The sequence below is a fragment of the Vollenhovia emeryi genome, unplaced genomic scaffold, assembly GCF_000949405.1.
Source record: "Vollenhovia emeryi isolate VEMERY1.0 unplaced genomic scaffold, V.emery_V1.0 DF939189.1, whole genome shotgun sequence".
NCBI lineage: Eukaryota > Metazoa > Arthropoda > Insecta > Hymenoptera > Formicidae > Vollenhovia > Vollenhovia emeryi.
This window is the reverse complement of record NW_011967177.1, coordinates 397,480-417,011: the sequence shown is the minus strand read 5'-3', so window position 1 is coordinate 417,011 and position 19,532 is coordinate 397,480. Positions and strand designations below refer to the sequence as shown.

General features: G+C 41.5%; 3 protein-coding genes across 5 annotated transcripts in view; 1 reads left to right on the top strand and 2 right to left on the bottom strand.

The window, feature by feature from the left end:
- Nucleotides 1-18,084, top strand: part of LOC105562392 (glucose-6-phosphate 1-epimerase) — a 39,031-nt gene extending 20,947 nt beyond the window's left edge. Inside the window, exons 3-6 of one of the 3 annotated variants that reach the window (XM_012013193.1) lie at nucleotides 3,274-3,332; nucleotides 4,208-4,545; nucleotides 4,990-5,298; nucleotides 18,020-18,084. In XM_012013193.1, coding sequence (XP_011868583.1) covers nucleotides 3,274-3,332; nucleotides 4,208-4,545; nucleotides 4,990-5,298; nucleotides 18,020-18,046 — 733 coding nt within the window. In that variant the 3' untranslated portion in view covers nucleotides 18,047-18,084. Of the gene's footprint in view, nucleotides 1-3,273; nucleotides 3,333-4,207; nucleotides 4,546-4,989; nucleotides 5,299-5,418; nucleotides 6,041-6,479; nucleotides 6,609-18,019 lie in introns of those variants that run through there. The other 2 variants (XM_012013194.1, XM_012013192.1) reach the window with 2 other exon arrangements.
- LOC105562393 (putative SERF-like protein) lies at nucleotides 9,634-11,983 on the bottom strand. Its single transcript, XM_012013195.1, has 3 exons — nucleotides 11,761-11,983; nucleotides 10,495-10,606; nucleotides 9,634-10,395 (listed from the first exon to the last, which is right to left on the bottom strand). The coding sequence occupies exons 1-3, from the start codon at nucleotides 11,765-11,767 to the stop codon at nucleotides 10,311-10,313; spliced, it is 204 nt and encodes a 67-aa protein (XP_011868585.1). The 5' UTR covers nucleotides 11,768-11,983; the 3' UTR covers nucleotides 9,634-10,310.
- On the bottom strand, nucleotides 13,395-17,921 carry LOC105562394 (ribonucleoside-diphosphate reductase large subunit). Its single transcript, XM_012013196.1, has 11 exons — nucleotides 17,582-17,921; nucleotides 17,156-17,244; nucleotides 16,768-16,945; nucleotides 16,276-16,639; nucleotides 15,907-16,202; nucleotides 15,643-15,805; nucleotides 15,134-15,522; nucleotides 14,875-15,062; nucleotides 14,499-14,807; nucleotides 14,220-14,408; nucleotides 13,395-14,077 (listed from the first exon to the last, which is right to left on the bottom strand). Exons 1-11 carry the CDS (start codon nucleotides 17,676-17,678, stop codon nucleotides 13,793-13,795), a joined length of 2,547 nt encoding a protein of 848 aa, XP_011868586.1. The 5' UTR covers nucleotides 17,679-17,921; the 3' UTR covers nucleotides 13,395-13,792.
- Nucleotides 18,085-19,532: the final 1,448 nt, after the last annotated feature.

Here is a 19,532-nt window from a genome sequence, read left to right as displayed (position 1 = left end):
TCTCTCTCTCTCTCTCTCTCTCTCTCTCTCTCTCTCTCTCTCTCTCTCTCTCTCTCTCTCTCTCTCTCTCTCTCTCTCCCCCCCTCTCTCTCTCTTGGAGAAAAAGTTTCTTTTACAAATCAACTTATCGCGCACCGCCAATTACCGAGCACCCTGTATACTCGCGCGGCGCGACGATATCCCGCGAATGCCGGGCGTAACCGCGTTGAGAATTGGGTGCCGGGCGTAGCGAGCGGCAACGGGAGATACCAGCAGCTAGAAACGACCAGGAGGAGAGAGAGGTTGGAAACTGTGATGCCCGCAAAAAGCATGGCAGACAGCGCCGATCGTTTTTGCTCGGCGTCAGCCGCGTTCCTACCGCCGCGTCGTCGTACTTCGTGGTGGTACATCGTTCTACCCTCTCGCTTCCTCTCATCCCCTGGTCCTCCCACTCTCGCATTCATCCTCCCTTCTTGCCCCCCTCCTGCCCTCTTCGTCCTCTCTCGGGCATAAGTTCCCTCTGTCTCTGTCCTCCCCCCCCCCTCCTCTTTCTCTCTCTCTCTCTCGCGCTCTCCCGCCTTCCCTGTGTCTTTCTCCTATCACTGTGACACTCGGGTTGTCGCGATCCATCTATCTGTCCATCTCTCCATCTCTGTTCCCATGTTCCGTTCGCCTCGGGATCGCGCAAACGGATGGGATTACCTTCTCCTCCTTCTTCGCGGTTTACGCATCCAGGAAAATGGATTACACCGTATCGCCGCGAGAGAATAGGAATAGCGGCGTCCGGTAACGAGAGCGCGTGCTTCTGGAATCGAGATTTCGTCATTAACTTCATCATCGGCTGTCAGGATTGACTGGCGCGCGTAGGGCGATATCGGAAACAATCCGGGGTATCGTTTCCGATCGACGCCAAGTGGGATTCAGTTCGATCGCTCGATGGCTCTAATTGTCTTGCTCAGCCGTCGAGCCGGTTGGGCAATTCGGCGCATATTGGGACTTTTCATCGAGGTTCGCGCACAGGATACCGATACAAATGCTCGCTATCTGCTTTCGTATTACGCGAATTTCTTAGATGTACGCGCGAGAGTGGTCTGGCAAGAATTTCAATCGAAAATGACGCGGTTTCTCGCAGCTGAAGAAGCACGGTCCAAGTATCGATACGTTTCGATTTCGCGCGTTCTCCTCTCGCAGTCTTAGATCCCGAGTGTATCCTCAAGCTCCTTCTTAGGAGCATCTCCGCGGCCCCTGACAGGCTTGACTAATGGTCATCCTGCATCCGCCCTCCGGCTTTATACTTCTCCGTCTCTTTCTCTCTGTCTCTCTCTCCCCCCCCTCCCCCCTCTCTCTCTCTCTCCGCGATGCTCACGCAACGCGACATCTCCGTCTCTCTCTCTCCACTTCGTAGCATCGGGGGATATCAACCGCTTCGAGAGCATTCTAGTTCGCTAACGAAAGGGATCAACGAGTTCCCCAACTTGCCCGAAACACTCGAAGAATCGGCAAAGAATCGTACGAGTGTCTCGACGTTCTGAAAAAAACTTTTTGCCAATTTACGCGAAATTATTTTTCCAATTCGGGTGTCCCGTAAACATCTTGTCTCAATCACGGTCCTGAATAACGCGCTATGAGACAGATATTGTGATTAGGCACCGTGGCTCCACACATCTTACGTGCGGGTATTTTTAAATTGTTGCAATATACCGAGAAGAAATATCTCGGCGTTATTACAGACGCTGGCTGTTAAGATAATTACGCACCTGTGCAAAAGAGGAGCCTAATTGTCTGTTGCTTAAATAAGAGGATTTTTCTCCCGTCCCTCTTTTAACTGTACCAACCCTGTATACGGCGAAACGAATTCACGGGGATTCTTTCTCGTCAGCTCTACAAATTAGGTATTTAACTGTGTTATACAGTGAGACACCGTAATTATTCATTCATCCGCGAAATGATCGTTAAAAAAGAAACGCCGACGGAACAAAACGACGAAGAATAAAAGATCGATCTTCCCCCCTCCTTGTTTTTTTTTTCTTTTACGAGAGGGCAGTAACTTGGTTCCACCGACCTTCGGAGATTCACTTTCAACTTCAGCTCAAACGATGCAGCTAGCTGCAAAACTATTTTCCCTGTAGAAAAATTCAGCTTGTGAGCCGGGCATTGCTTATCGACCTGTATTGTCTCTCCCTTCCCGGGAACTTCAGGCGAGAGTGACGAAAGCTCGGAAAGGTGTATCCGTACGTGTCAGCGTCGATACATCTCCGAGTCACCGGGACGCGATAACTTATACCGGGCGTTAATAATCGCTATTTTGTTGTCGACCTGCAGAGTTTGCGAGGCGGAATCATGATCACCCTGCAAGATTAATCGCGAAACGAATATTGATTCCCCATTTGTCGTCAAACTTTATGAAACCGCCCCGCAGTATTTCGTATTATTATTTATACACCGACGGTGAGCCCGCTCTATCCTCGACAGCATACGCGATCGTAAAATTCTGCACGGTCCTCGTAAATTAGTTAAACGAGAAGCTCCGATGGAGTTCTCGTGCGAAAGCCCGAACCGCGCCTTGCAAGAATGTAAAGAGCGCAAAAGGAGTGAACGTGAATTACTTATTCGACGTGTCTTCATAGCGTCGCTGCTTTCCACCTTTAACGTGATGTACGTCTCTGAAATTTTTATAATGGAAAACTTCACTGAACATCGCGTTAAACAGACCCCTTTTATTAGGCGGCCTGGTGTTAGATCTCCGCTGGCACTCGGTAACAAATCGTTAGCTCGTTCAACAAACATTTACACCTATGTATCACCTATGCACGCGCCTACGGACGGTTTCATTAATCTGACATCTGATACGGGCGCAATTTACAATAACAACGAGCAATAGCAGCGAGCAACAGAAGGGAGAGATATTCGTATATTTTTCGATGTTATCGACAATATCGTACATTCTTCGGGGGGTTTTTTTTTGTTACGGGGAGGGAATAATAATAATAGCTGCGCTTTTGGAAGCATTCGGGCGTAAAAACACAACGCGCGAACAAGTAAATTCTCGCGTCGTTTTTAAAATAATACATTTTCTTCGATTTTCCACAAGATATTTGTCTCGTTAAATAATGAGAAATAACTATACGGAGAACGTACTGTGCGCGCAAACGTGCTAAAATTATAAAATGGTTAGATGAGCCATTAAAATAAATAAGTACTCTTAGAAATACACAAGCATCATCAATTTTCTCTCCCTCTCTCTCTCTCTCTCTCTCTCTATGTCTCCAGTGATTGAATCTTCGTTTGTTGCAGTAAGCAAGCTGTGTTCGACGGCAAGAAAGCGATCAGAGGCGGCATACCGTTCGTTTTCCGTAAGTATAATAGACGAAGCGTATTTATAACTGCATAGAAAAGAATTTAAAAAATTATTTGAGCAAAGTTTAATCCTTTCATGACCACTGGAGTATAAAAGTCTCACTTGCATCTTTTGCTTCTCTGGTTTTTCGGTATGCTAATGTTCCATTAAAAAAAAAACAATAGACGAAAAATAATTTACTCGGGTTGAAAGGGTTGACGCGACTAATAGCTTAATGTTACGCATGTGAATCCAAATTACTTATAAAGAGAGCCAGCTCTGAAAGGCCTTTTGAGAGTCCAATGTAAGGACACAGCAACGTATGGTGGACAGAATGGTTGACATTGTTTTTTTTTTTACTGAGTTTAGGAACGTGCATTTAAATTCAGGGTTACATTCCAAGATCTTCTTCGAGGCATATTTTACTGGATGGTCATCCCGAGACCATTTTAAGCGTTTCCGATCTATTTCTCGAGTAAAATTTTTCTCGTTGAAAATGTTCGGGAACACAAACCTGAATCTAAATGCGTGTTCTTAAACTCATTAAAGAAAAGTGTCGCAACCATCGAGTCCCTCTCTGTACACGTTCTAAGAATATTCGGGAGACATCGCATACGCATTATTATAAGAATATTAGTTGTACACCGACGCAAGCCCGCTTTATCTTCAACAGAATATGCGATCGTAAAATTCTGCACGGTCCTCGTAAATTAGTCAAACGAGAAGCCCCGATGGAGTTCTCGTACGAAAGTCCGAATCGCGTCTCGCAAGAATGTAAAGAGAAGGAGGAACGTTCCTACAACTAGTACAGTCTATGGATGTACGGATTATTATGTGCGTGCTGTTAGGAATGTTGACATGGTCCGATACGATGTGCGTTAATCTCCGCAGCACAATTCGGAGCATGGACGTTCGGGCCACCCCACGGCTTCGCCAGGATCATTCGTTGGAACGTGGAGAAGTCGCCGGAGCGATTGCCCAGCGGGGACATCGAGGCAATATTCTCGATAATGGACAGCGAGTTCACGCGGTCGCTGTGGAATTCACAGTTCAGGCTAACGTACAGGCTAATACTGCGCGAGAAGGAGTTGCATTTTAATATCGGCGTGTACAACCCTAGCAGAGAGGACACCTTCAGCTTCAATCTGCTTCTACACACTTATTTCAAGGTACCCGATGTCAGGAGATGCCAAATCACGGGGCTGCACGGATGCACGTTCGTCGACAAGGTAACGAAAACCCTTTTCCGACAAATCACACCGTTGTCACTCAATCTTTAGAATCTTGTCAAGGCCTGCGTCCACGATGCTAGGACTTGGCCCAAGTTCTAGTTTCGAGAAATGCGTAGCCAATGAACTTGCTGCTTTTATGGAATAGCTAAAATTGTGTAAGTTGAGAATTAGAAAAATGTAAATTGGAACCTTGACTGAAAATTTCGCTACGATAACCAGGCTCGCGAAGAAAAGTCGCTTATGTTCAATCCTAAGCGGCTGGCTATCAATAACTCGTTACCAATGGAGAGTCGACTTGAAAACTCGCGCAAAGAGTTGTGTCATTACATTTAAAGACGAGTCATTAAAGCGTCGGCCTGGAGCGGTGCGCTCCGTTAAGTCCGCAGCGTCCGCAATCGCACGCAATCCCGCCTCACAAGTTTGCTTCATTCACGCGTGCAGACTAGGGACAACCAAATCTTCCAAGAAGGCCGCGACGTCGTCACGGTGTGCGAATGGACCGACCGGATCTACCAGAACACGCAGCCGGAGCATATCATCACGAACGTCGTTTCCGGTAGGAAGATGCGCGTGCAGAAGTACAACTTTCCCGACACGGTGGTCTGGAATCCCTGGCAGGAGAAGGCGCGCGACATCCCGGACTTCGGCGACGACGAATTTCCCAACATGATATGCGTCGAGAGCGGTCACGTCAGTAGTCCGGTAATACTATTGCCAGGGACGGCCTTCGAGGCGAGCCAGATATTACAGGTGTGTTACACCCCTGACTCCATCCTCGCCGAGCGGTAACGCGAAATCGTGCCTGCCTGATAGATGCGCAGCTGTATTGTCGTAATAATTTTTTTTATTAATTTTTTTTTCCATTTATAGAGTTGTAATACGTCGAATCAAGTCTACGCGTATCGCGTACAGAGCAAAAAGTCGAGATATCGATACTACAATGCTGCGCTTGAATCTTACGATCAATCTCCGAAGGTCGGTATCGATCTTACGCCGATATACTCTTGCTACCTTGATAATTCTGTAACATTCTTGCATTGATATTCCAGCATTTGTAATACTCAGCCTACGAGATTTTATTGATTGTCCGAAGGTAGACGTCAGGCGCGCTCGCAATTAATTACGTGACGAAACCAGACTCGCAGTGTAACTCGAGTCGTCATACTCTTACCTGAAATCTTACGCTATTACCCGTAATTGCGATCATTCGTGAAACCACTCGTTACGCCGTACACTGCGCGGAATAGCTACGAATAGGAAATGACTGAATAATTGGGCTAGCGTCTTTTTTGCATTCCTGTAGACTATCATTCGTTCGCAAAGAACTTTACGCTTTTTCACGATTTCAATTCGCGAGGCAAATATTAAACCCTTACGGCGGAGCGAGCGAATATATTTTCACAAAGTGATTTATTATTAAAATAGCTACTTATCAATATGATTAAATCACTCTTATTGCCAGTTAAATATTATTAGATACTTTAGAGTAGATAAATAATTTGTGACTTTCCTTTATTGGTTCTTTTTTTTATATGTTTTTAACTTTTTAATGCTGGAATTTATATCCGCAGGCATAGAGTTGCACGTTTCTCGTGGAACACTCTGTACGATCTGACGACGCAGGCTATATTAATTCCACACAAAGTATAAATAGCGGAATGCGAGTTGCAAATGTCGCAATATTTATTCGTCGCTCTGATAAAAATGCTTGCGAAATTATAATTTTCCTCGGGTTTGCGCACGTGTAGAGATTGACGTGAACGTACGTTCGGAATTGACACGACGGAAGAAACCATTGAAACTACGGAGATTCTAGTACAGTCGAATGCACTCGTCCTGCCTGAATGTATTAAATTGTAACATGCAATATTACAGCCAGCGTAGCTGTATTCGACAAACGTATTTATGCGTTCCGTCGATTTGTGTGCCAGGTGATGTGAGTAGAGAGTGGACCGACGTCGCACGTCAATGCCGTAGGCGGTACCAATTCGCTGCTCCCGACGTCCTCGGCATCATCCGCGGTCTGGCCAACGGGCACGGGGTGGCTTTACATGCCGCCCCCGCCGCCACCCCCGCCGCCGCCGCCGCCACCTCCGCCGCCCCCGCCGTCGCATCCATCGCACTCGTCGCATCTGCACTCGCATTGCGTTGCCCAGACCTGCACGATATGTTCTCTGAATCTTTAGGAATCTTTAAACCCGAGGTGAAGTTTGTGCGAGCCCCCGGAATCTCTTCGCTTCCCGCCCCTCCGACCAGTCGTTTCCTCGAAGGATTCGAGATCCGCAACATCTCGCGGTGGAGAGAATGTACCTTTTGTTTTCGTGTCCATCGAGGAAGCGATGACCTGTGTAGTAAAGGCAAGTGACTAGTTAATTTTATCGAAGAATCTGTCTTCCTCCATTCCATTTATTTTTATCTTTGTGCTTCGTCCGTGCTGTACGATAAGAATGATCGTGAAAAGCTAAAGTAATCCAAAACGGCCAATCGAGTACGCGAACGTGAGAGATTAATCGATCTATCTCTCTTTGTTTTCCGCCGTCCAAATAACAATCCGATACATAGGATTTATCGATGAGTCAATTACATTATCTGAAGGCGAGATCGTCCTTTCATTTGCAATATTTATTTTCCCTTGGTCAAAGATATTGAAAAATTGCAGGGAGGTTCCCGCATAAGTATTACATGAAATAGAATAGGATCCCTTTGTTAGATTTTTATTTGTTTAGACTTGAAGATGTCTATCCTAAAAAACGGGTGATTTAAAGTTCACTCGATCCGTCACCAATATGTATACATTCCATGTATAAGTGGAAATCGAAAAACAAATATATGTCCTGTTTCGTACTTTTGACTCATCCCGTTTAGGTATTAGCACGCAATATATTGTTTATAGGTGTAGATTGATATTAGGTATGTAAGTGGTTTTGTTAAATTTACACACGGCAAAATTTTCCCTACAGAATTTTTATTATGACGTAATTAATCGTTCGTTTTAACAAACGACGAGTCGATCTAGTTTACTTGCTGCAAGATGTATATCTGAAATTAAATAGCGGCAAATACACTTGAAACGTATTTTGTGTTATATCAGCTGTAATAAAAATATTCTCGATAAACTTTATATATATATATATATATTCACTTTTTAAAAATGTTTGAAGGCACTATACTTAATTATCTTCACGAGAGCATGGAGTCTGGCTTATCGTTAGATGTTTTGTTCGTTTAAATTCATTACGTGTTATAAATTGTTAGATTTGAAATGTTTTCATTTTTCTAATGCATTTTTTAAATCTTGTGCTAAATTGGCTTATGCAAATTTTAATAGATTTTCAGGATCTCCGTATATATATATAATCATAAGAAGTTAATGAGATTTCAACACCTTTCCTATTGCGTACTAAACGGAAAATAATTCTGAAGTACAAAACATTTTTATAATTTAATTAAATATATATATATAATTAATTATAATGCGAGATAAAGGGATGCTAACGGAAAATAATCGGATTAGATTTATTTAAGAAGAAAGGAATTTTTTTGCAATTTTATAATAATTTAGTATAGGAGAATCGATTTTATATAATTTTTTAAAAAATATGGATAAACAACATGCTACGTGTGCGTGAGTTTGTTCAATCTATAATATATAATTTACCTATGAACAATACAAATATGGTGCTATTGTTACAAAATAGTGTTGTAATGATAAGTCTCAACAGATACACACACATACACACATACGTAAACGAGATAAGCTCAATCAGGCATTTTTCCGCAATGCAACTTTACACGTAATCTTCCTTCAGAATTGTCGAAATTATTGTCCCGAAAATATCGCATACCGATTATATTTGTTCAAATGCAAAAAGAAACGTTGCATCATCGAAATAGATATATAAGATAATATTTACTGTACGATATATTACGATATTACTATAAAAATTGCATGTGTATACGGTGAGAACCTTGTAAAAACATTGACCATTTAACAGAAAGACGAAGAAAATAGAAGCAACATCTTGCCGCCCATTTTTAGATAATTATATTATTATTAAGGCATCACGAGAGACACTATTCTAAGGTTCAGTCAAAACCCAATTTAAATAATGGCGAGTTTAATAAGTTAATTAAACTTTATACCGAAGATAACTGAATTCTCAATAAAAGCATCGAGCACTTGTTTTTTTTTAAATTCAGTTGTGAATTTGACGGAGATAAATTAATACGCAGGACCATATATTTTAATATAAATTTTTTACTTGCAAGAAAGAACTTATTAACTTATTAAGTCATTAATAAAAACGCGCGAAATAAATTGACTACATTGTAAAGCTAATTGTGTGGGTGAAAAGAAATCGGCAACGCGTGTCTCTATTTTATATAAAATATATAATCTACGCCAACACGCGCGTGCGTGTATTAGTTTTACTCAATAGCCGAATACATTTGGAATCGATAATTTTTTACGTTATACGGATTCCCGACGTCACATGTACGTATAACATTAAAGTATTCACATGTAAATTCTTCGAATCAACTATTCCATACTAGTAGCGTATTATTATAATTAAGTAAATGCTCAATATAGCGCGCTGTTCCTCGCATATTATAAACTTGGGAGTCAAACGGAAAAAAAAGAAAGAAAAAAAACGAGTGGAACGTTCCTGCTTATAGGTGTGTTATAGAACGCGGAAAAGTACAGCCTAGTGAATCCGAAATACAACAGCCACTCGAGATAAAAGAATTCAATTTGGGCGTTTTTGCAAATCGCAGAGAATGCTACTTTCACGAGGGTTTTGGTCTTTAGAGGCTAGACAATACGTTCGTCATTTAGCATATAGTGTACATTCCTTTTTTTTTCTTTCCCCCCTCATATTAGCGACTAAGGTTCGGTCTTCCACCGCTGTGACATTTATCGAATCACATCGTACACCATTTCTCATTCGACTCAATGTTAATATCCACGAATATTTGTGATTAAAGCGAAGTTATGAAATCGCGATTAAAATTAGTAACGTTAAGAAAGTGTACTCTTTTTGGGAAAGTGCAATAAAAATGTGGGAAATAATTGTATAATCTACATTTTCTCTCTGTCACCGTTTAATAATTTGTATCTTTAATAGTAGAATCATTAATCGAACTGTTATAAAACAATTGCTATGGTGTGTCGCGGTAAAGCGACACTGCAGCGCTCGGGACAGGACGAAAGGGTCTGAGTGCATACTTTTTTTTTCTTCGTTAAAATTTGAACAGTTTATTACAAGCGAGAGGGAACGATAGTAGCACATGCGTGTCTAATGCTCGTCCGCTTGTCACACATTTAATTACACAACATATTAAATAAGTGAAAGTCTGAGAGAGAATTTACAGATTGGAAATTAGTACTACAAATATATCTCGTATTATTTAATATCCTTATACCTAGAGAAACCAGTCAAACGCGTGTTCCCTTTGACTGAATTTAGGTGTAGGTAACGTCAAGTTTTGTACACACTGATTATAACTGTTTCCGTGAGCAACGTGTAAATAACAAGATAATCGAGGCTAGGTCCTGAAGCATGTCATATGGTCGACACACCTGCGTACGGCCGACAATGGAAAAATTCTCTAACATTGAAAATATGGTGATTACTCTTTCCGTCCCCAATATAAGCATCGACCCCTGTGCTCCTCATAAACGCAGATCCTTTTAGCGTAGCCATTGGATGCGGTATAGCCGTTTCTCGTCGTGAAAACTCATACACTTTCTCCGCGCTTAATTATCTCGCCGCCTGCTTAGACTTGTCCCCTTGTTCACCTTGCGGCTTCTTCTGCTGCTGCTTTTCTCTCATTCGTTCCGCGTCGCTGTAAGAAGAAACGTACGTCCAGATATTGCTGCGTACAAAGAAAAAACATCTATTTCTGTACTCTCGAGTGGAAAAGGAGGAAACTCCGAAGGTTTACCGTGCTTTACGTTGTTCCAAGGAAAGTCCTTTATTGCTGTCTTGTTCGGCCGCTGCCTTCTTCACGGTTTTCTTCAAATTCTTGGCTCGTGCTAGCTCACGTTGATTTCCACCTGCAACATAGTTAACGTTTCCCTTGAGGAAGCATCGGCCTTTTAATTTTTAACATAAATTATTGCTTCATTTCAGCCCGCAACTTTTCGGTCCGTGTTTTTCTCTCTGCATTTCCGTTCCCCGTTCACTCGAAAAGCGCGCCACCTGTCTGCGCATGCGCGCGCACGAAAGTCAAATTCGCGTTCTCTCGAGTCGAACAGGCACAAAAATGGTAAAATGTTGGCGCGCGGGCGCAACCCCTGGACGTTACGTTCGTGATTAATCAAAGGGCGAGCGCGAAAGGAGGCGACTCGACTCACGATTCAACCGCTCGCGATCTTTGTCCGCGTCGTTCCTCGTCGAAACGACATCACGCTCGCACAAAATGGCGGCGAGCGAGATGCGACGCAGCTACGCCACAAAGTCCATTTCCCACCACATTTACTGCTCCGAAATCGAACGCTGTGAAATTGGGCGAGGTTCGTCGCGGACGTAGGCGAGACGTCCCGACCTCGCGGCGCGAGAGCGCGAGAGCCGCCATGACGGTTCCGCGTGGCTATCTAGGTTAGGAGCGGGGGTTTTCTCAAAGAAATCGAGAGAGCCGTCGCGTATCTCCGAGAAGCGAGGCCGCTCCGCCGAGCGTAGATTCGACAGTTCCGCTGCCCCTTCGCCTGTCAAAGACACGCGAGTGTCTCCCGATCCCCGCGAAATGGTCGAGACTCGCGCGGGACAGACTCTTTTCTTCCCTTTATTCGCGCTATCGTCATGATCCAAAAATATTGACCTTTCCTTCGGAAACAGCCTGCAGAACGAGAGTTGTCGAGGATACTCGGAGCGCATCGTCTGCCGCGGCATCGGCGGTGTGCTCCTTTCTTCCTCGACGAGTCGCCGACGTTTCGCGACCCGCGCTGCCGGGACCGTTTGTCCGCGCGTGCGACAAATCGCTGTGAGAGCACCCGTCGGTCACCCGCGATTGTAACGCGGCGACCTTATTTTCAACGTTAACGACAAATGGCAGCCGCGGAACTTTTTACGGCCTGCCAAACTCTCCCATCGTTGTGCCCGTCTTTCTTTTCCTCACTCTCTCTCTCTCTCTCTCTCTCTCTCTCGTCGAGTTGTCGCGACGCGATCAGGAAACGACCCGACCTCGGCGACGCTCGGCTGGAGAACTTACGGGTCATTTTTTTTTCTCAGTTCTTGATCTCCGATAAGCAAGCACTTTGAAATTCGACCACCCGAATCGGTGCGAAACGCACGGCCCGACGATACGCGCACTCCGCACACACACACACGCACGCACACACACAGGCACACACACACTCATACGCGTGCACACGCACACGGCTCCTGCGGACTAATTTCCAAACCAAAATAAATATGGTTCTGCGTCGTCTCCGTAGTCACCCCCTCTCATTCGACGCCGATGTCGCGCAATGATGCCACGCGTCCCGATCTAGTAACATTCGATATACACGGTCGTAGGAATACCTGGACGGAGCATAATGCCGCGGGGGTAGTCCATTTAAATCCCCAAGGGTCGGAGCACAAAGAAACGTAAAGGCTGGTCTACAATACATGGAGTAAGCTGGAGTAAGGAGTAGGAGTAAGGAAATAAATCCATTTTATTTCTCACTCTTACTTCAGCTCTTAGGCTTACTCTCGGTGAATCAAAATGCCATCAATCAGTGTTACAATTATTTTAAAAATCATGCCCGTATTTCAGCTTCCTTACACCAAAAGCTAGAAGTTAGGGCTCTCCCTTACTCCTTACTCCACGTATTGTAGACCACGCATAATAGGCTTACGACAAAGATGTAAGCGTAAACGTAGATTAGCGCGCAAGCTTTGGCGTATATCGGACTTACCTAGTTACCTCCAAGGCTGCGTTCAGAAACACCACCCGAGTGCTCCAGCGAATCGTTCTATCCTTGTTCAACACACGGTAAGAAACAAGGATAGAATGATACGCTGGGATACTCGGGTGGTGTTTCTGAACGTAGCCCAATTAGAACCGTGGCAGACAAACGGCCTGGAGCAATAAGACGTAAGCAGTAAACCAATTGACCAATTATAATCGAAAACTATGGCAGCCATATTATAATTCTCGATTATGATTGGTCAATTCGTTTACTGTTACGGCCCTTAAGGCCAATGTCCACAATGCTAGAACTTGGTCCAAGTTCTAGTTTCGAGAAACGTGTAGCCAATTAACTTGCAGCTTTTATGGAATAGCTGCACGTTGATTCGCTACAGATTTCTCGAAATTAGAACTTGGACAAAGTTCTAGCATCGTGGACAATTGGCCTTTCATACGACGTTACACATAGTGCCAGTCTACAATAGGGATTTAAACCCTAAGCCTTAAAAAATTGACTAATCACAGTCGCGTATTCTACTCATATTTGACCGTGATTGGTCAATTTCTTAAGGCTTAAATCATCTATTGTAGACTGGGACTAAGGCCGGTATTCATAGTCGATTCTTATTTCAAATTCATCTTAAGTGTTATCTTAAGACGCTAATACGGCTCTGTGATTGGTTGAAAACACATTAAGAGTATACTTGTTGTTGGTCTGATTGTTGGCTCCCGATCCAATCACTGGATCGACACGGCCACAAGAGTATACTTAAGATGATCTTAAATATAATATAAGGACGGACTACGAATACCGGCCCAAGTACTTTACGCTCCGTCCAGATATTTTCTACGTCCATGGTCTGTGCAGAGGACGACTCACCCTTTCGAGTTACCTCCTTTCTGTATTGACAAAGGTTTGACAGAAATGTAATCCGATTAAAACTCGAGTTTTCCTAAAAAGAAACGTTACTTCGGCAACACTTTATACACACCTTTAAAAATATGTATTTCTTATGTTTATCTTTAAGTACAAAGTTTACCAAGTTTTCTAAATATTTTCTAGGAAAACTAACGCTTTTATGCAAAAAAACATTGTTCAGATTTGCTAATTTCTATAATCGTAAATTTTATAATTAAAATCTTATTTAATTTTACTAATTTTTTAAAAATATTACGTGTTTATCAAAACATCTTTTATCCATTACAAAATATAATTTAGAATATATGTATCGAAACTACGTTTTTGTTTACAATTTACATGAATAAAAATAATTCATACAATTTACAAAGATAGAAAACAGCTTACATATTCGAGACACAAGAGATTAGGCTTAAAAGTAGTAAATACTCAGGAGCTGCACGACGTGCAATTCTCCCCATTGATACGCGAGCAAGCAAGCATCGCTTTCAAATTATTACTTGCTTGCTGACTTAATTTTTGCTTTTCACCACTGTTATCGTCGCTGACATCCATTTTGGACACCAAAACCAGAGTGCTGTCGACACTAGATATGCTATTATTGGAGTCATTCATCAAGGAATCGCGACTTTGTAGTTTTGACTGGTCCACTGTGAATTGTATAGGATTTGCGGCTGGCTTTGTTCGCAGGTAGTACATGCCAGTCTTTAGGCCCTGTAAGCGGCAACATATTTTTGTGAGGAACGATTACATTAGATTCTTCGTTTTGCGTAATGACAAAAAGACGGCAAAATTCGAAGGAAATTGTCACTCAAATAATATTACAAATGACAAATTGAAAAGAAATTCCGCTTACGTTTTCCCAACCGAAGTTATGCATCGACGAGAGCTTCTCAGTCGTCGGATCTCCTATGTGAACGTTGAGGGATTGCGATTGATCGATAAAAGCTCCTCGATCAATAGCCATTTGGAGAATCACTTTCTGCGATATTTCCCATACAGTTTTATAAAGCTCTTTCAAATCATCGGGAATACGCTTGATGTTCTGCAAAGTGTCCACGTATACACTACTTTAGAATCATATTAAAATAACTCGAGCGACAAGAACGTTTAAGATATTTAAAGGCATTTTTACTTGCACAGATCCAAAATTCGCGAGTATCTCGTTTTGCATATCCTCGTCCCATAAAGCTCTGGCGGTCAAGTCTCGCAATAGGTGGGGATTGACAATGACAAATTCTCCAGACAATACGCGTCTCACGTAGATATTAGTCGTGTAGGGTTCAATGGACTCGTTATTCCCTAAAATCTGTGCCGTCGAGGCTGTTGGCATAGGCGCTATTAAAAGAGAATTTCTTACTCCGTGCTTTGCGATTTTCTTCTTCAATTCGTCCCAATCCCATAAATCTGTCGGCTTAACGTTCCACATGTCGTATTGGAGGATCTGGAAGAACAAGATTATTATACAATTGTAATACAGACGGGATGTCTTTTGCGATTAAAATACTTACGCCTTTGCTGACTGGACTACCTGGATACGTTTCATAAGTGCCCTTTTGCTCAGCTAATTCGCAACTAGCTTCCAAGGCGCCGTAATAAAGTGTTTCGAAGATTTTTATATTGAGTTCCTTCGCTTCTTTGCTCTCGAAAGGATATCGCATTAGTAGGAATGCATCTGCCAAACCTTGTATCCCGATACCTAAGACACATAATTTTACCGTATAATAATTAATTATGCTAATGGCAAACTCAACTGACTGAACATCTCACCAATAGGTCTGTGTCTTTGATTAGATGTTTTCGTCTCTTGGATAGGATAGAAATTTACGTCGATGACTTTATCTAGATTGCGGGTGACGATTTTTGCGACTGTCTTAAGTTTATCAAAATCGAAAGTTTTGGCGTCTGCGTTGACGAACATGTTGACAGCGATAGACGCTAAATTGCATACGGCGACCTCTCCGGGACCGGAATATTGAATAACCTCGGTGCACAAATTGCTGCATTTGATAGTGCCTACGTGCTGATGATTCGATTTTCGATTACAGTGGTCTTTGTAAAGCATATAAGGCGTTCCAGTTTCCACTTGGGATCTGAGAATGGCGTGCCATATGGCTCTGGCTTCCACTTGTTTCCTGTAGCGTCCTTCCTTTTCATATCTGAAAGTGTTCCACATAAATTTGTGCACTTTGCAAAAGTTTGCGCGTGAGAAATATAAGTTACAAGAACGTTAAATATATAATAATTAATAATTAAAGGAATAAACTACTAATGCTCACTTAGTATACAGTGTTTCAAATTCCTCGCCCCAAACATCGGCCAAGCCGGGAGATTCGTATGGACACATCAAACTCCACATCTCGTCATTATGCATACGTTTCATAAAAAGATCCGGTATCCAGAGGCCATAAAACAAGTCTCGGGCACGCATATTTCCATCACCTGTTTAAAAGTGTACGATGCATTAGAAACCACAATAAAATATATTCGTCCATTGATCTACACTTCTGCATAAGAAAAAAAATTAATAAAAAAATAATTACCAATGTTCCTTTTAAGTTCCAAGAAGTCAAAGATGTCGGCATGCCACGGCTCCAAATAGATGGCGAACGCTCCTGGTCTTTTGTTTCCTCCTTGATCAACGTAAATAGCTATTTCGTTAAATAGCTTCAGAATCGGAACCAAGCCGTTAGTTGCAGTAGTATCTTCTTCGCTCTTAGCACGAATGCAATGTACATTGAGTCCAATTCCTCCAGCGTACTTGCTAATGAGCGAGCACTTTTTCAGCGTGCTGTAAATACCCTTTATACTGTCGTCTTCGAGCGTTAGGAGGAAGCAGCTGCAAGAAAGTCATTCTTATTAAAACAACAATGCTCAATATTATTAGGCTGATTAAATTCTTTTGGGATTACCTGGACATCTGCTGGTTGTTGGTGCAGGCGTTGAACAGCGTTGGTGAAGCATGTGTGAAATAACGTTCAGACAAATAATTGTATGTTTCTATGGCCCTGTCGATGTCGTTCTCGTGAATGCCAACAGCCACTCTCATCAACATATGTTGAGGCCGCTCCGCTATCTTGCCATTGATCTTCAACAGATAGCTTCTCTCGAGCGTTTTAAAACCAATATAATTGTAGTTGAAATCTCGATCGTATATTATAGCAGAGTCCAATTTTTCTGCGTTATTCTTAATTATATTGTAATAATGCTCGCTGATTATAGGAATATGTTCGTACGTGACGGGATTCTTGGCGTAATATAAGTCATGCATGACCTCTGTGGAGCACAAGAATTAAGTTATTGATTCTAATTCCATAAATCTAATATCGATTGAACATTTACAATCGACTAAGTATTTTCTGACACGGAAAATAACTGAAGTAAATAAACACAAGGTGCTGTACCACTGAAACTCTTCTTGGTTTCCTTGTGCAGGTTAGACACGTCAATTCTTGCTGCCAGTATAGCATAGTCAGGATGATTGGTTGCCATCGTGGCTGCAGTTTCCGCCGCAAGATTATCAAGTTTAACCGTAGTTACTCCGGAATACAAACCGCGTATTACTTGAATCGCCACAGCAGACTACGATAAATATTATACAAATTGGCATTTGCTGAATTTGTCAAGTTTTACCTGCAGCAATTTCTATCCATTTAAATAGATATAATTTTACACACGCGAGGGATAGAATTCACTATAAAACTTCTTTTGAAGATACCATCACTTACGTACCCCCATTCTACAACATCATGTGACAAATTTGCGTAACGAATTGAAGAAAAAGATACTCACTGGATCCACATAATTCATATCCAAGTTATAGCACTGCTTGGCAATCCTTGAAGTAATTTTGTCAAAATGAACGTCCTCCTTACGCCCATCTAACGCAAACAGCGATGTTAATCCCCAATCTCTCCCTTCGTACTTGATAATGACTCATAGTTACATTTGATGTAAAGTGATAATTAAATGCATAATTATAACGGGAACTTATAGTCAACCCAACTGGCTAGTTGCGTTATTTAAGTAGATACAAAATGCATAATGTTCGAAACGTCAACAAGATATTAGACTAGCAGAACCATCATTTTATTGCGAATTACTTTGTGACTGTAAAATCTCGTGTTACAACATATCAATATTATACGAGAAAAGCTGACAACGTACTGTTCGCGGGCACGGGAATGGTTAGATCATCGAAGGGAACGGTTAACTTACTGCGCTTAATAACGTGCAGCTTGCGTCGCACTTCCCTGGCTGGCATTTTCTGAAAAGGATAACCGCTTCCCGACAGTAGCTTCCCACCCGGATCCATATCAATCGGAACGAAAAGCTGATGCTGAGAGACCGATGTGCGCCGCTTGTGTATTTCGTACACACGCCAGCAGTTTTAGGCGCGAAACGGAAGACATGTGCTTGACATGCGCGTTGGGACTCTCGCTTTCGTCCAATGGCGAGCGAGCTCCTTGAAAACAGAGATTCGTCCTCCGTTCAAACTGTAACCGCCGACAGTTTAAACTGTAACCGTCGACATTTCTTATGTCCGTTCCAAACCTATGGACGATCCTTATACCTATCCCCAGATAGCAAATTGTCTGCATTATGCCAACATAACGCATTTACGTGTAATTACTTATTCTGCTTATCTGCTTATAGACGTGTCGGCATATTTGCAACAATTGAGTCGGCACATGAAGTGCACGTTGGTGCACGTGAACAGCATGGTTTGCCTAACACATTGTGACACAACTTGCCGTTACAACATCAGCAAGCCTTGCCGGATTTATGTATGGGAGTAATGATTATATGAATATATAGAAATAGTGCATATTCTTTTATTGTATTCTTAAATTTAAATAAATTCAGAGTATCCTTTATGTTGATAAAGGATACTCTGAAAAACTTTAATTTTAATAAAAAGTTAAAATAATATTATTAATAAAGCAATGTTAATATATATGTATATATATACATATATATATACACACACGAACAAATTAGGTATATTAGTAGATTCATGGTTTTGAAATATATAAATTTTTATATGCAACACGTGTTGCACTAAATACGGCATAGAAACGACAAATAAATCCGACGAAGTTTGCCACTTCTATGCTTCAGCACGTTTGGCTATCTGGGTCTGATCCTGCTTGCGGCTCATCCGATACCCCCTTCAATACCTGAAAATAATTGGTCTCCTTGTTTTTACCATGCGATTAGTGCAGGTAACAACTCACTTTCGTTTACCACGTGATTAGTAAGGTAGATGTGGATATAGAGAGAGGTGTTATAAGAGGTTTGGGCACATTCCTTCAAAAACGCCTTGTAACCCTAAGGGGAATCAATAAAGTGTATCTATCTACTACTATTGTGATTGTTTTAATTTAAGAATATTGTGATTGTATTTACTATATAAAAATAATTAACCAATTTACTATTCATTACCTGGATATTTTAACAGAATAATCGTTAAAAGTTTATGCTACTTTATGACGAAGGTAAGAGATTGATGTCGCCAGTAAATTATAGTTAACAATCTTTCCCAAACAGCACCGAAGCTTTCAGAAACATTGCAACATTGCAACAATGTTTTCTGAAATGTTTCTGAAAGCTTTGGTATTTGCTGTATGGGTTGGAATGTTTAGTCGACCCAACTGGCATAAGCTTTACTTGGTAAATGTTACATTTTATATATTACAGTAAATTTGATTTATTATTTATATTTCATAGTAAATTTTTTGAATAGTTGGCGTCACTGTGTCTATATTGTTGCTATTACTAATATTACAGTAATAATGACTATAAAAATGATATTCCTGACTGATTATTTTACTATGCAATTATAGTTTCAAGTACTAGATATAATATTTTTCTAACGGTGTAGGTAGGTAGGTAGCAGGGTTGGGCAGATATGTATCTGTAAGTAACTGAGATACGTATTTAGATACGTATCTTATTTAAATACAGTACTTAAATACCGAATAATCAAAGTATCTTGTATTTTGTAATTAATTATTTAATCTAAGTGTATTTTGTATTTAAATGTATTTATGCAATTACTAAATACATATTTTGCCCCTTTCTTAAATTTAAAGCAAAAAATTATACAGCCAATAACTAGATTATTGGTCGTTATATTTTATTCATTATTATTGCTATACCCTCATCT